The 14,693-nt window shown below is 33.9% G+C and overlaps 1 protein-coding gene across 1 annotated transcript in view; it reads right to left on the bottom strand.

Annotated features, from left to right (window-relative positions):
* LOC147079397 (PDF receptor-like) overlaps positions 1 to 14,693 on the bottom strand; it is a 126,021-nt gene that overhangs the window by 103,425 nt on the left and 7,903 nt on the right. The window contains exon 2 of the mRNA XM_085960406.1: positions 8,701 to 8,811. Coding sequence (XP_085816532.1) covers positions 8,701 to 8,811 — 111 coding nt within the window. The remainder of the gene's footprint in view (positions 1 to 8,700; positions 8,812 to 14,693) is intronic.

The following is a 14,693-nucleotide window of genomic DNA, read 5'->3' as shown; positions in this document are numbered from 1 at the left end:
ATCAAATCTTCGAAAAAACCTCTTGATATAATTTCCACCCCAGACCCATATTCGCCACTTAGTGGCGAAAATGGTATTTAACTTTGATATATTTTACAATATTTCAATGGCTTAAAGATTTTTTGACTGTTCCCACAGCAAAAAACCCTACCAAAACGAGGATAAAAACTTTTTAGTATGGACCACAAAACAAAAAATAAGTAGATACTTAAACAATGAAGGTCAGGTTATCCTAAGCGGTTTTCACAATATTTTTTACTAACTCATGTATACAAAATTAAACTTCGCCCTTTTATCAATATTGGATGAGTAACTTTTTAAAATTAAAAATTAAAAACGGTGATTTTAACGTGGAGGAAATGAAAGAGTATAAAAATCATAAGAAAAATCAGATTTGAGAATGTAACATTCTATATATTATTGAATATACATAATTTGAAAACATCTTATGCATATAACCAATAGAAAAAAATCGTTTTTAGATTTAAAAAAATACGCCACTTGTCAGGGCTTGGTAAGCATATCACGTAAGAACAACTAGTTAAAATTGTCGTAATTATGTAGGATGCCAGTAGCTTAATTGGAAAAGTACAATGGCGCGAATCCAGCTGTTACATATTCAAGTCCCGTCAGGTGTCGTATTTTTTTCTAGTGGGTATATGCATGAGATGTTTTCAAATGATGTCTGTTTAAGAGCATACTTCAGTGAAACGGTAAATAATTTTCAACAATAGGTGCGATGAAATTTCGGACCCGCTGGCAATAGGAGAGCGAAAGCGAGCTGTGAACACGTCAATTTGTTTTGTAATAGCGATGGAGGAATTAATTCTTCAATCGTGTAAAGATGACTAAAAATGTTTGAGGCTTTCACGGTTGTTTTTTATCGTAGTAGATTTTTGGGTTTCCACCGCGTGTCCTTCTTCCTTCTTCACTCGACGTTTCGGGCTCATTGCAGAGGCCATTAGATGCATAGGCCAAGAGATGATATGTTTTATGATGAAAATGTAGTGGAGGTCTTTTAATATAAACGTTAATGAATGAATGGAAACGTAAAAAATCTTACGATGACTAAAAAACGTTACCCATTTACTTGAAAAAGAAAGCAAGTCAATGAATATATTATTATTATTACTAATATAACAATAAACAAAACATTAAATAGACCCATGTTGACTTTTTATGACAAATTATATTTATTCAGCACGCGTCGTTTGCACAATCTTCGCGTCGCTTAGTCACGATCGTTTTGGACCGTACCCCAGCTGAATTGTATTACTGATTTATTAAAAAAAGGTGTATTTTTTTAGTTCACAAAAATAGTCTATTATTTGAGATGAAAATAGTTTAATATATAATCTTAAAATCGGAAAATTCCAACAAACATTGTCAATTCAGGTGTCGTTAGCTCTATTACCCACCTACGCTATGGTGAAACAAATACTTAATAAATTATAGACAACGAAGGTGATTCATTGATTACTCGTAAATACTTTAAAGTAAAAGTAGCGATTTCAAAAGAGAGCATTGAAATTTCATCCATAACGCCCATCATAACATAGGGTTGTTGTTATGCCTGACAGTGTTTATGAAAAATACCATAAAAGCACAAAAGATGTCGCCGGCATTAAATAAACGACGGACGCGACATTATTTACCGATGTATTAAATTACAAATTTGATTTGACGGCATGATGGAAATATATACGTATTCCAGCTAGGGATTGCAATACCGGTATTCCAGTAATTATCAATACCGGAATACCGGTTTTAAAAATCTAAAATACCGTAATTTTCGGTATTAAGAAAGCACATTCGTTAAGGCTATACCTCAGTTGAGGCACGGTCTAAAAAGATCGTGGCTAGGCGATGCGCCGATTGCGGGTCGCGGGTGCAAATGTCGCCAAACGAAATATAATTTGTCATATAAATCCAACATACGTCAATTTTATGTTCTGTTTATTATTCTATTAGTAACAATAATAATATATTCATTGACATGTTTTCTTTTTCAAGTAAATGGGTAACGTTTTTAGTAATTTTTACACGATTTAAGAATTAATACGCCCGTCGCCATCACGAAAGAAAGTGACGTGTTTCCAGCTCGACGTTCTATGTCAGAATGCGAACGAGTACAAAATTTCGTCGTGCCTATAGTTGAAAATTATTTGCCGTTTCACTGATGTATCACCTTAACGTTTTTGAAAATGAATTATAAGTTATGTGCTGCTAAAATGCATTTATATTGACTGAATCCAACAGAGGTGAAGTAATAATAAAACAAAATTCATCAAATATTTGAAGAGGTTATTGCAAGACAATGGTATGCCACAGAAACATAGTTTGGAGATATGGGCAATTTAATGTTCTTGTTCGTTCACTATTGTAACAGGAAAAAATACTATCCTTATTAAAATATTCGATATATCTCACATCTAAGTATTCTGTTTGGAGCAGAAGGCGTGGATGACTGACCGATATCAATTTTGACTGGCATGGCATGGCATATCATATTATTGTTAAAACCATTTTTTAAGCAAAATTTGAATTTGTAAGAACTACACATTGATCATAATTATTGATACATCGGTGTATTTTTTTTTTAAAGTGTCTTTAGTAAAACGTGAGTGTATGCCCTGGGAATTGGTTTTATTCAAAATCAACAAATTCATAATTATGTGGCATATCATTGTCTTGCGATAACCCCTTCATTTATATAATTGTCGCGATGAATTACAATAATATTATTTTGAAATAGAAAACATCCGTGACAAATGTTCAATTATTCTATAATTATTATCATTGATGACTGTAGGTACAAGAATTGAATTTAAAAAACTTTTCCTGCAGCCGGACTTATTTGCACTCGATGAACTATTATTTTAGAGGGCTTTTGTTAAAACTATCAATGTTGTATCAATTAAAAATCACCAATTCTACAATCTTATGATCAATCCATGTTTTACAACGTTTTTCTTAGGTCGTATTCTTATTTGTCCGGTGGTTGTTTGTCCGGTACAAATTTTGCAATCGATTTTTAACTAACTTCCCGACTAGCTAGACATTTAAAACTTTTAGAATATATCAGAACACGATGCCAATGCATTTTATAAATACTTTTAGCCATCTTTAAGTAGAATTGAATTCATTTTTAGTAAATTCTGTTTTGTATGAAAAGTTATTTCGATACCATTATTGGTTGCCAGGGGATCCTAGCAACTAAATTATTAAATAAAATATACATGCGTTACTATGGAAATCAAAATGAAATGTCAAAGTGACATTTCATTATTTAGTATTTCTATCAAGTACAATTTTTTTTGATAGTTTAAGCTAGTCAAGTCAAGTTTATATGATTCAACAGAAAATTTAATAACGTTGTAGGTATATAAAAAGTTTTTTTTTTATCTTGTAATTATTTAAATGTTAACATAATAAATGTAGGTAGGTTTTTGCAATAAATAATGTTATAAAGATGTTTTAATAGCTTTATTTACTTACCTTCTGTTTTTCATAATGTTTTAACGAATACCGGTATTCAATAAGTGATAACGAAAAACCGATATTTACATTTTCATTCGGTATTGCAATCCCTAATTCCACCCCCCCCCCCCACCCAGCGTGGCGCGCAACGTGACGGGCGCCACTGAAATAAATCATCACGGTGTATAAAAGTACAAATTTTAATTGAAGTTTCGAGAAATAAATTGCAACTTGTTGGACTCAAAGAAACGTAGCTTATTGGCTCCAGGCGTCTCATTAAACGTATCGAATGACATCGCATATTATTCATTGCATTACGTAGTTCAACATTTAATCTGGTTCTGATGATGAGAACTGGCGAATTAACGGGCCAATAAATTACTACTCTGCCCGTATCCGATATTAGATTACGTATAACGGTAGAAAAAGTTGAAAGAAATGAAGAGGTTGGGGGATATCTTTGAGCGTATCCGGAAATTTGTACGTAAATAGTTCACCGCAGGACATTTATTCGTGTGTCGCAGTACGTGAAACATGAGTTCGTGTAACATTTAATCAAATGATGAGTTCATCGTTGAACATTTCACCGTGGAGTATATTTATTTTGTACGTATGCTACAACATGTGGCGAATTTTATGACATGTCTTTACTAGGTTATGTTCTCTTCGACCATGTCCGATCCTAATAGAATCATATTATGAGCCTCCCCAGAGTAGAGGTGTGTATTAACAGATTTTGTTTTTTACGAGAAATGGATGTCAGCCACTTGCTCAACCTATTAGGTCCATACCCTGATACACACAAATTGAAAAACAATATGTGTACATGCCAGCCCCAGGATTCTAACCTGAGACCCACGGCGTTATAGTCCAATGCTTAAGCCGCGCAGCCACCATGGGTGCAAAAGTTAGGTTAGGTTAGGGTTAATATAATTGGAACAGTACTATTTGCAAACTTTCGCCGCATTTTGTAAGATACGTACAAATGTATTCCACGGTGAAGTGTTCAACGAAGTACTCGTTATTTGATAAAATGTTATACGAACTCATGTTTTACGCACTGCGGCGCACGAATAAGTGTCCCACGATGAACTGCATACGTACAACTTACATTGTTACCATCTTTGAGAACTACGTCTGATAAATCTGTAGACTTTGTAGGAAATATGTATGTGATTAATGATTATAATACCCTAACTCTTGTCATCTAAATCATCAAAAAACATTAAATGAAAATGCCATTAAATATTGATAACATAAAAGGATCCTGTTGTAAGGGCCCGTCCAGGGTGGACGCGTTCGGCGGAGCGTTGAGCGGCGCGGGAACTCAAACGTATAACCGTGTGTGAAAATGTTGGTAAACAATATCTTTTTTACCACGTTTTTATTAGCTCGTATTCTTGTTTGTCCAAGATTTGTATTGGACGAAGATTTTTAACTAACTTCCCGACTAGCTAGACATTTGAAACTTTTAGAATACCTATATCAGAACACGATTACAATGCATTCTTTTAATACTTTTAGCCATCTTTAATCAGAATTTAATTCATTTTTAGTTAATTCTGTTTTGTATGAAAAGTTATTTCTGTACCATTATTGGTAAATTATTAAATAATATATACGTACGTTACTATGGAAATCAATATGAAATGACATTTCATTATTCAGTATTTCTATCGAGTACAAATTTTTTTAATCGTTAAAGCTGGTCAAGTCAAGTTTATATGATTCAACAGAAAAATTAAAAACGTTGTAAATATATAAAAAGTTCTTTTTATCTTGTAATTTTTAGTTATACGTTTATAAACGTCGTATTTGAAATTTAGAATAATGCCATCTTTTGGTACGTCATAGATGTTTTGGTTATTATATAGCACAATTTAAAAATAAGAAAAAATAATGGCACATTATATATTTTTATACAAAGTCGACAGATTGTTCAGACACCTCCCGTAGATACTCCAAAATCTTAATTTTCTACTTTTAGGTACACGTCACATCGACAAATACAACTATCGATTGTACAGTATGAAATAATCTGTTAATTATTAGATTCTGATACAATTATTATTATTGAAACGTTTTCTACCAGTGACGAATATTTCCGTTAGAATAGAGATAAACGATTATCATTTCTAACAAACTTATAAGAATAGCAATACACATTTAGACATTATTGATTAAGGTGAATTCTCTGTCTACTTGAGTCATTTGGCGCAGAAATACGAAGCTTGGCATTTGAGATAATATATAGGTATATGATTAGCGACAGACAAAACATCGAGAGCGTCGACAGCTTCAAGTACCTGAGGGTATACATCACGGGAGATGGCATTTTACAGAAAGAGCTCGCTATCCGAATGGGAATGGCTGGAGCAACATTCAACTCGATGCGGAATGTCTGGGACTCACGATAGTACTCGGTCAAAACCAAATGCCGCCTATTCGACGCTTGAATTCTGACGGTGCTGCTTTACGGTAGCGAATCATGACACCTTACGAAGGCTCAGAGCAACCGTATACTGAGCTTCGAAAACAGACGCTTGCGACGAATACTGGGTGTGCGGTGGTATGACTTTAGGAGCAACGAGGAGATAAGAGAACGCACCAAGCAGCCTCTCATCACGCTGAAAGTGAAGAGGCGACGTTGGACCTGGCTGGGCCACGTGCTGCGGATGCCAGAAGAGAACTTCAACCTGGCTTGCCTGTTCTTTAAGCTGACGGGATTCCGGCATCCTGGAAGGCCGCTAAATACAATCTACAGAGTGTATACGGCGGAGCTACGGGATGATGGTTTGACCTAGAATGAAGCAAGAAGACTGGCGAGCGACAGAGATTCTTAGAGGCGCCGCGTGGTGTCCATATGCTCCAGTTAAGGGACGGATATGGCAAAAGAAGAAGAAAGAAGAATATTGTATTTTAATTAATTAATACGTAGCTAAAAACATTAAAAATAAAAAATAACATTTAAAGTCTTTTATAAATAGTATTAAAAAATAAACCATATTATACAATGTGCGTTCGTTAAATCATCTTGTCTTATTATTATATAAGTACTAGAAAATATTACTACCTCTTCTCCCTGTTTCCTTATATATCATAGTTTACGAGTATGTTCTGTGTAACGGCATTTGTTCTAGTATTTCAGACTCTATTATTTATCTGTGAGCTGCTGTATCAATCTGGCGAAGTCTTTGCAGAGTCTCCTGACCTTGCCGAGCACGGCGATACTTAGCTGATGGTTATTCCTCACCCATAATGTTTCTAGTTTTTGTTTGATTGTGTGTGTTACAGCATCCTATCCATAGTGTAATTAAATCACTCAATATGCTATTACCGCACTGACTAAACAAACTAATATGTCAGTAGCATTTGTTTATTTTCACGACTCGATAAAAATAAATGATTCTTTCGATGTATCAAATTTATAATTTGCGTTTATACGTGTATGATCAATACGCCTTCTCTCTGTCTTGCTCTCTTACATAATATATACATAATAATATTTTTTCTCGTATGCGTTACAAATAATTATTCTAGACAAATTATTATATTATATTATAAGGTAATTGTTTATGAGGTTTATCATTAAAATTTAGTTTATAAATCTGTCTAAAGTGTCAAAAACGGTTTTTGATCAACTAATAGTATTGTTTGACGATGAGGTGTGTGGAGATGAAGTCATGGTTGCTTGAAAGTTTCGAGGGGAGAGTTTATTTATTGATACAAGAATAAATAAATACATTGATAAAGCTGACAGAGTAATGTAATAATCGCGGTACGGATGTACTGTTGAGATTGAAGTAATTGAGAGATTAATCGGACCGCGAGACTGGACTCGAATGAATGACGGTTGACTGTGTCGAGTGACCGGACCCGTGATGATGGGTTATGGGTCATTCTTGCTATTTACACAAATGCAGTCCATACATTATAAGAGACATTGTCGCAATTAAATAAATCATAATAGATACCAATGATGTAGGTCAGTGATCGCCAAACGGTCGCTCGCGTAGGATATTTTATCATATTATTTATAAATTTGCCTCTCAAATTTTATTATTGGACTCTACTAAGTTTCAATGAAATGTTTAAGAGCGTACTTCAGTGAAACGGCAAATAATTTTCAATTGTAGGTGCTACGAAATTTCTCACTAGTCGCCAATCGGAGACCGACCGTCGAGGTGTCCGCACGTCGATTTGTTTTGTCATGGCGTCGGATGAAATCGTGTAAAGATGACTAAAAAACTTTACGTATGTATTTAAAAAAGAAAACATGTCAATGAATATACTATTATTATTACGAAAGTATAATACGAATAAACATAACATAAAAAGGACGCATGTTGATTTTTTATGACAAATTATATTTCGTTCGGCTCGCGTCATTTGCACAATCCGCGCATCGCCTAGTCACGATCTTTTTAGACCATGCCTCAGCTGAGGTATAATAGCCTTGAAAAGTTGTCGTTTTAATATGAATTTTTTGGCACATTCGTCCCAACAAAAAAGTATTCAATTTTAGTTTTGTGAATTGCGCACAAAATGAAGGCATTGTTTTGTTCTACCTACTTATGTGAATCAACGTTTTCCACTATGAAGGTGGTTAAAAGTAAATATGGAAACATACATCTTGATAATTGCATGCGGATGGGATTGAGAAGGTACCCACCGAGAGTGGAAAAATTGTGGAGGAAAGTGAATGCCATTCTTTTTACTAATTATTTTTACTTTTACTCACACCAATTTCAAGATATTTTTCAATTATTATTTTATTTATAAATATGTACATAATTAAAGTACGCATCTTATCGGCTATACTTCAGCTGAGGCATGGTCTAAAACGATCGTGACTACGCAACGCGCAGATTGTGCAAACGACGCGTGACGAACAAAACATAATGAGTCATAAAAACTCAACAAGCGTCCATTTAATGTTATTTTTATTGTTATTTAAGTAATATTAATAATATATTCATCGACATGTTTGGTTTTTCGAGTAAATACGTAACGTTTTTTTAGTCATCTTTACACGATTTAAGAATTGATTCCCCCGACGCCATCACAAAACAAATTGACGTGCTCACAGGTCGACTATCGCTCTCCGATTGGCACGCGTGCGAAATTACGTCCCACCTATTGCTGAAAACTATTTGCCGTTTCACTGAAGTATGCTCTTAAGATTAAGTAAATTATGAAGAGCTAAGGTGCAAAACTTACTGGTTGTATCGCTGTGTCTCGCGGAAGGGCAGTTTTGGAGCGCCTCAGACCCCGCGAGCGTTGGCTCCCAACACAGGTACGTGTCAAACGTCGCATTGCAGTACACTGCACCTGTAAAAAAATAAATATATTATGTAATGTATGCTATAAAGTAGGTATGTCTAATCTTTTTGAATAGTAAAGTCCACGGTGGCTTCGTAATAATAGCCCCACGCTGGTGGCCGAGGTTGACGTAGACGATCACGTGGAATATTAAAATACAGAGACTGTGAATTTAGATACAGTTACCAGCAAAGCGGGCTATGTACGCATCTCCTGAGGCAAGAGACAATCCGCTTGATTGAAGCTAGTTAGACTGCGCCACAGGAAAATACTCGGTTAAAGAAACTGCAGTGTTGCCGCTGGATCGTCCAGGATCGAATAAGTTTTTGAAGTACCTAGGTCAAAACCCGCCAAGGGTTGTAGTCTCACAAATGAGAGTACACGATGGGGTAGTGACACATTGGGAAGATGCTTCTACCCACCAGAAGCACCTAGCGGAAAAATACGAAGCTTGCAATTTGAGACATTTTTTTTTATAATTTACAATTTCACCTGTATTAATTAATAAATATGTAGGTAACTTAAAATAAAAAAGAAAAATATTTTTTATTCTAAGTCAAAGATAAAATCACAATTGTAAAAAAATGTGAATTTGTTACATATTTACATACACAAATTATTACTATATTATTTTTTGTTCATATTTATTATTAAAATGTAGCTTATTAAGTTTTCAATTTTTCCTCGTACATATTGTTGACTAATTCATAGTTTTAATATTTTTATATTTATTTTAAAAAACATCGATTTTTATAAAAAATAATATGTATATAACATGAAATCCTTTTTATTTATATCAAATCGACATTCATTATTATCATTCATATGTAAGACATTCACATTTTTTTAACAATTGTAAGTTTATCTTTGACTTAAAATATAAATATTTTTCCTTTTAATGTTTTCAGATACATATTTATTAATTAATACAGTTAAAATTGTAAATTATCAAAAAAATGTCACAAATTGCAAGCTTTGTATTTTTCCGCTAGGTGCCTCTGGTGGGTAGAAGCCTCCCCCTTAAGTGCCGCGAGTATGAGTTCGAATCTCTTCGCATCTGGCAAAAATCATACGTTGTTGTTTTCAATGCTTGATCCATAAAACGGGTTGGGCTAATTAGAAAAAAAATAATCCCTTTAATCATTTATGTGTACTACTTATAGGGTAAAGCACCAATCGCGGTATGAAAATAAAAAAAATATGCACTTTTTGGAGAAATACTTATCGGCATTAAAGGAAGTTTTTTTTAGAATAATTACGATTTAAAAATAAGTTCTTTTAAATGGCTTCCGCCTACATTAAAGAAATAACTTGTGCGTACCAAAAATAAAATGCAAGGTGAAGCAACTTTCCTATTTTAATTTGTTTTCATTTCATAATTTGCTTTAAATAGCACTGAAAAATGAAAAGGGCTTAAGATAATCAGCGAATTAGAGGAAAGGGGTTGTATTGTTGCAATTAAAGTTGGGTATTTCCCGAGAAAATCTCAATCTCAATGTTCGGGATTTCCCGAAATGATGAAATTTTGAATTCTCGAGATTCGGGATTTCCAGAAAAGAATTCTAGAAAATTCTCGAGATATCGAGAAAATTAAAAAATAACCTCAAAAAATCCAAAAATCTGTGTAAAAACAGAAAAATTCCAAAAAAATATGATTTTTATTTATTTAAGTAAGAAGACAAACAAAACATAAGTAGGAAAACATACATAATTCAAAACATTAGATACTTATTAAAACAGATTTTCAAAAAACACAGACTGTCAATGGCTGCAACTGACAATCGTGTACACTTTTAAGACACAAAATTCCCTGATGTTAAAAAAATGCGCTTATTTTGAGTTGACGTTGGCTTAATTGTGTTAAATGCCCCGATCAGTCTTTGAAGGTTTTGTATTTTCTGTCCACGATTTTTCATATAGAAAAATCCTTTTTTAAATTAAAATTTGATAATAGAGAAATCCCGAATGCCGAGAAAAGATTCTCGAGATCCGGGATTTCCCGAAATGTTAAAAATTTCAATTCTCGAGATTCGGGATGGAGAATCTCGAAAATGTCTCGAGAATTCCCGTCGGGAAATTCCCGAAACCCAACTCTAGTTGCAATCCAATGGATTTGAGAAATTATTGAGGAGTACGCGATGTTCCCAGCCGATGGACAATCACTATTAGATCACTGTCCTCATTTAACTGTTGGTTATCGATGGTAAAAGTGCGGCCACACCGGCAACAAGTCGCGCGACAACTCGTTAAATTTTACGATAATTATCATAATTGCTTAAGAAATTTTACGATAATTATCATGCTTATCGTAAAATTTAACGAGTTGTCGCGCGACTTGTTTTCGGTGTGGACCCGGCATAAGGCTTACCTTAAATGCTACCGCCGAAATACCATGTAACTACCTACGTTTTTATTGGCCATTCGAAGGTTCAACCTGAAGCCTAGCTGTACAAATTTAATGCGTTGGTTATTTTAAAAGGTGTTGACCTCATAGTAATGATATATAGAGCGGCATATTTTTCGCCAAAATGAAGCAGTGTTTCTTGCATATTAACGCACAGTAGAACATCGATTTTATTATTACTATGAACTATGAAACATAATACCACCGTGTTGCTTCTCAGTATGGCTACTAAATTTAAACGCAACATATTATAGCTAAAAATAATTACCACTAACTTTATATTTGACACAAAAACAATAAATTTCAGCAACACGTGCTCGCACTTTTTAAATGAATGTAATCAGTCAAATCCATATTTACTGGCGATGTTTTCAAAAAATATTTAATTCAACCGTATAAATTCTATCTTACTCTAACGCACATAGCGGAGATAATATAAGCGTGCCGAATGCTTATAAAAAATCAATCATTTTTCTCAGCCGGCATAATTTTCATTTGACTAGCATCAAGTAGAGTAGTGTGAGTGCTAAATTCCGCAAAGAAACCTCAATAGTAAATGCGAGGTATCCATAATGACATCTAGACAGTGACGTTCCGTGGGGGTAGGCAGATTGAGCGTCGCTTGGGGGCGGCAGTTACTTGAATGGCGGCAAATCGAGGAGAATCATTTGGAATATTTATTATATAAATAGCTATAATTATTATTAAAAAAATTCAGTTCCCTGGTTTTGTCGGGTTCACGATATCTAGTTTACTTCCGTTGCCCTTTGACGTCCTTGGTGACCAGAAACGACATGTGCAAATTTGCGAATAACTACAGCTGAGTTATTATCCAGTACGCACGGAAGTTGCGTTGGTCGTCGATATTAAAGATGCACCCTCCTCTTACAGAGCGTCCCACCTACCACTCCGGGTCCACGATTTTAGTCTGTATCGAAGCGTCACGCCGTCATCGATTATCGATTTAATAATGCCTAAACCTTTGCGATCTCAAACTAAACATATCATTACAGAATATATTAGAACATATTTCTTAGATATTGGAGTCATGAAAGGATGATAAAAAATGTTGTATGAAAAATGGGGCGGCATTTTGTCTAGGGACGCCACTGTATCTAGAAAAAAAAACCTCACCCGGAAGACAAACCATTTCCCACAATTTTTGCGTTCTGTGTTTATGATGGTATCTAAATTAGTAGCGCCGTGGTTTCATAATTACTTTCAACTATGGTTACCTACCAATTACTATCACATTTTTTTATCTGTCAAATGCTCGACACGATAATGGCCAGTGAGCGAAATACAATTTCCTTCGTACAAGCGGTTAAGAAATATCATTACAATACCTAATGTCTGCAACCAATATTACAGAATCCTTTGCACTTTAGCAAAATCACTGTTTCATCGCTTGGTGGATTAATTTGTCCGATGACGTTTAACCGGCTTTAGTATTTTTATATTTCAATATTTACATTTTGGCGCTATTTTTTAAATCACGTCTATAGATCGGAACACCAATTTTGTTATATTTTTGTGAGGTCAGAATAACTTCAGGTTGGCCACTGCCATTTTTAGATTAATAAAGCCTGAGCATAACTTTTTGCACAAGCAACGAGTGGTCCACTTTTCAGCTGTCAAAATCAGATCCCAGATTGCTTGACATATTTATTCGCCTTTTCTCGTTTCAAATTCAATTACAAGAAGTTCTCAAATTAAATATATTAACTATCAGTGTTATTAATAAATAATATACATTCCTGTTATTCATCAGCTGTCAAAGTCAGACTAGTCCTTCATACAAAAACCGGTGGTAATATCGATTTCCTAAAAATATATAGCATTGATCTATGCATTACATTTGTAGAAGGTGTGTTAATGCTAGTGTATTATTTGTCATGTAACCAATGACATTATTAATGGACAACGCACTCAGTACAGTAGCTAGCAAGTAAGCGACATTTGCACATGTATAGGTTGACGTCGCGTGACAAAATTTCGCAATTTCCATTATGCGATATCACGCATCTGGAATTTATAGCAATATCACCTTTATTGTAATGGCGTTAGAACAGTATTTCTAGTGTCAATGTTTATTTGAGCAAACGATATTGATATTAAAATATGAATTATGCCATTCGGCAGACCCGACAAAATGCATCGGGAATTTATAGCAATATCAACTTTATTGTAATGGCGTTAGAACAGATTATGCCATTCGGCAGACCCGACAAAAAAGTGAGTGTCATTTTTTTTTCCAGATGCTTCGTCCATATAAATGGCATTGCATGTAACTCAAATCAAACTATTCCCTGTGTGAACACGACAGACGCGTCAGTATGAGCACTCTATAGAACAATGACAGGATATGACAGGTCATCCATAAACAACAACGGGAGGGGCGGCAAAAGCAGGACCAGCCGTTGTGAATGTATCGGCTTTCTACTTGAGTCGGCAATGGGTTGGCATAATTGAAGACTTTCGATTATTATAAATATCAGTCTCTCAATTCAAAATTATCGAGTCTAGCATAATATATTATAACCAGTGTCTCTGCTTCAGGACGCAGTGACCGAATATGTAATAAATACAATGTTTTATTATTACCCATATATTTTTAATGGTAAGTATTAATTATTAACCAACCAGACACATTTATCACGTTGCAAGCCGTAAACTTCTCTTATATAATATAACTTTGTATATAGGTTACGCCGACATATCCTAAGTTTTGATTTAATTAAAAAAAACTTTAATTTGTTTGCTTATATTTTATAAGAAAAATATTAAAAGAAGGAAAAACTTCTTGTAACAGAGTTATTACGTAAAGTAATTTCTTCAAATTCAATCCAGTTCCGTGAAACAAAGTCGGCAGTATCAAGTGTTTAATTAAGTTTGTATTTCACAAACTTTTTGTCAACAAAAGTCGTCGTTAATGCAATATCTGAATTCATATAAAGTAACTGTATAACAGCAAAAAGTAACTTGTTATTATGATAAGTTGATAAGAAATATATTGAAAAACATTACAAACACTTCTAAGAATATTTATATCATCATTATATAAATTTAGGATACATTTTAAAAACAATAATTATTGTAGTAGGTTCAACGATATGCGTCCAGAGTCTAGACGCTTGGAAAGGTTCAGACTAATAGATTATTAAAGTTCATCCAAGTATGTACGTAAAATAGCTAAATTATTGTTTATTATTAAGAACTTAATGCTGGCATCTATAATGTAGAAAATTGCCTTATTACTATTGTTACCTTATTATTAAAGTATTCATATTTGTTTTACGCATTTTAACTACTAACTAAAGTGTGATAAAAACAATGTTTTCTGAAAAGCTGGATAAAATTTTAATTGGGTAAATATTTATTTTGGAACAGAAAATTTATTAGAATTTTAGCTAATTATTTTCTATATCAATAAACAATTTTGCCTTTAATCTGTAACCTTATTTATTTAGTCAGATGACGAATTCTC

This window comes from Rhyacophila brunnea, unplaced genomic scaffold (assembly GCF_057557595.1).
Source record: "Rhyacophila brunnea isolate RB1 unplaced genomic scaffold, BYU_Rbru_1.0 scaffold_1, whole genome shotgun sequence".
In the NCBI taxonomy this organism is placed as follows: domain Eukaryota; kingdom Metazoa; phylum Arthropoda; class Insecta; order Trichoptera; family Rhyacophilidae; genus Rhyacophila; species Rhyacophila brunnea.
The sequence above is the reverse complement of the archived record's forward strand: the minus strand, read 5'-3'. Positions and strand labels throughout refer to the sequence as shown.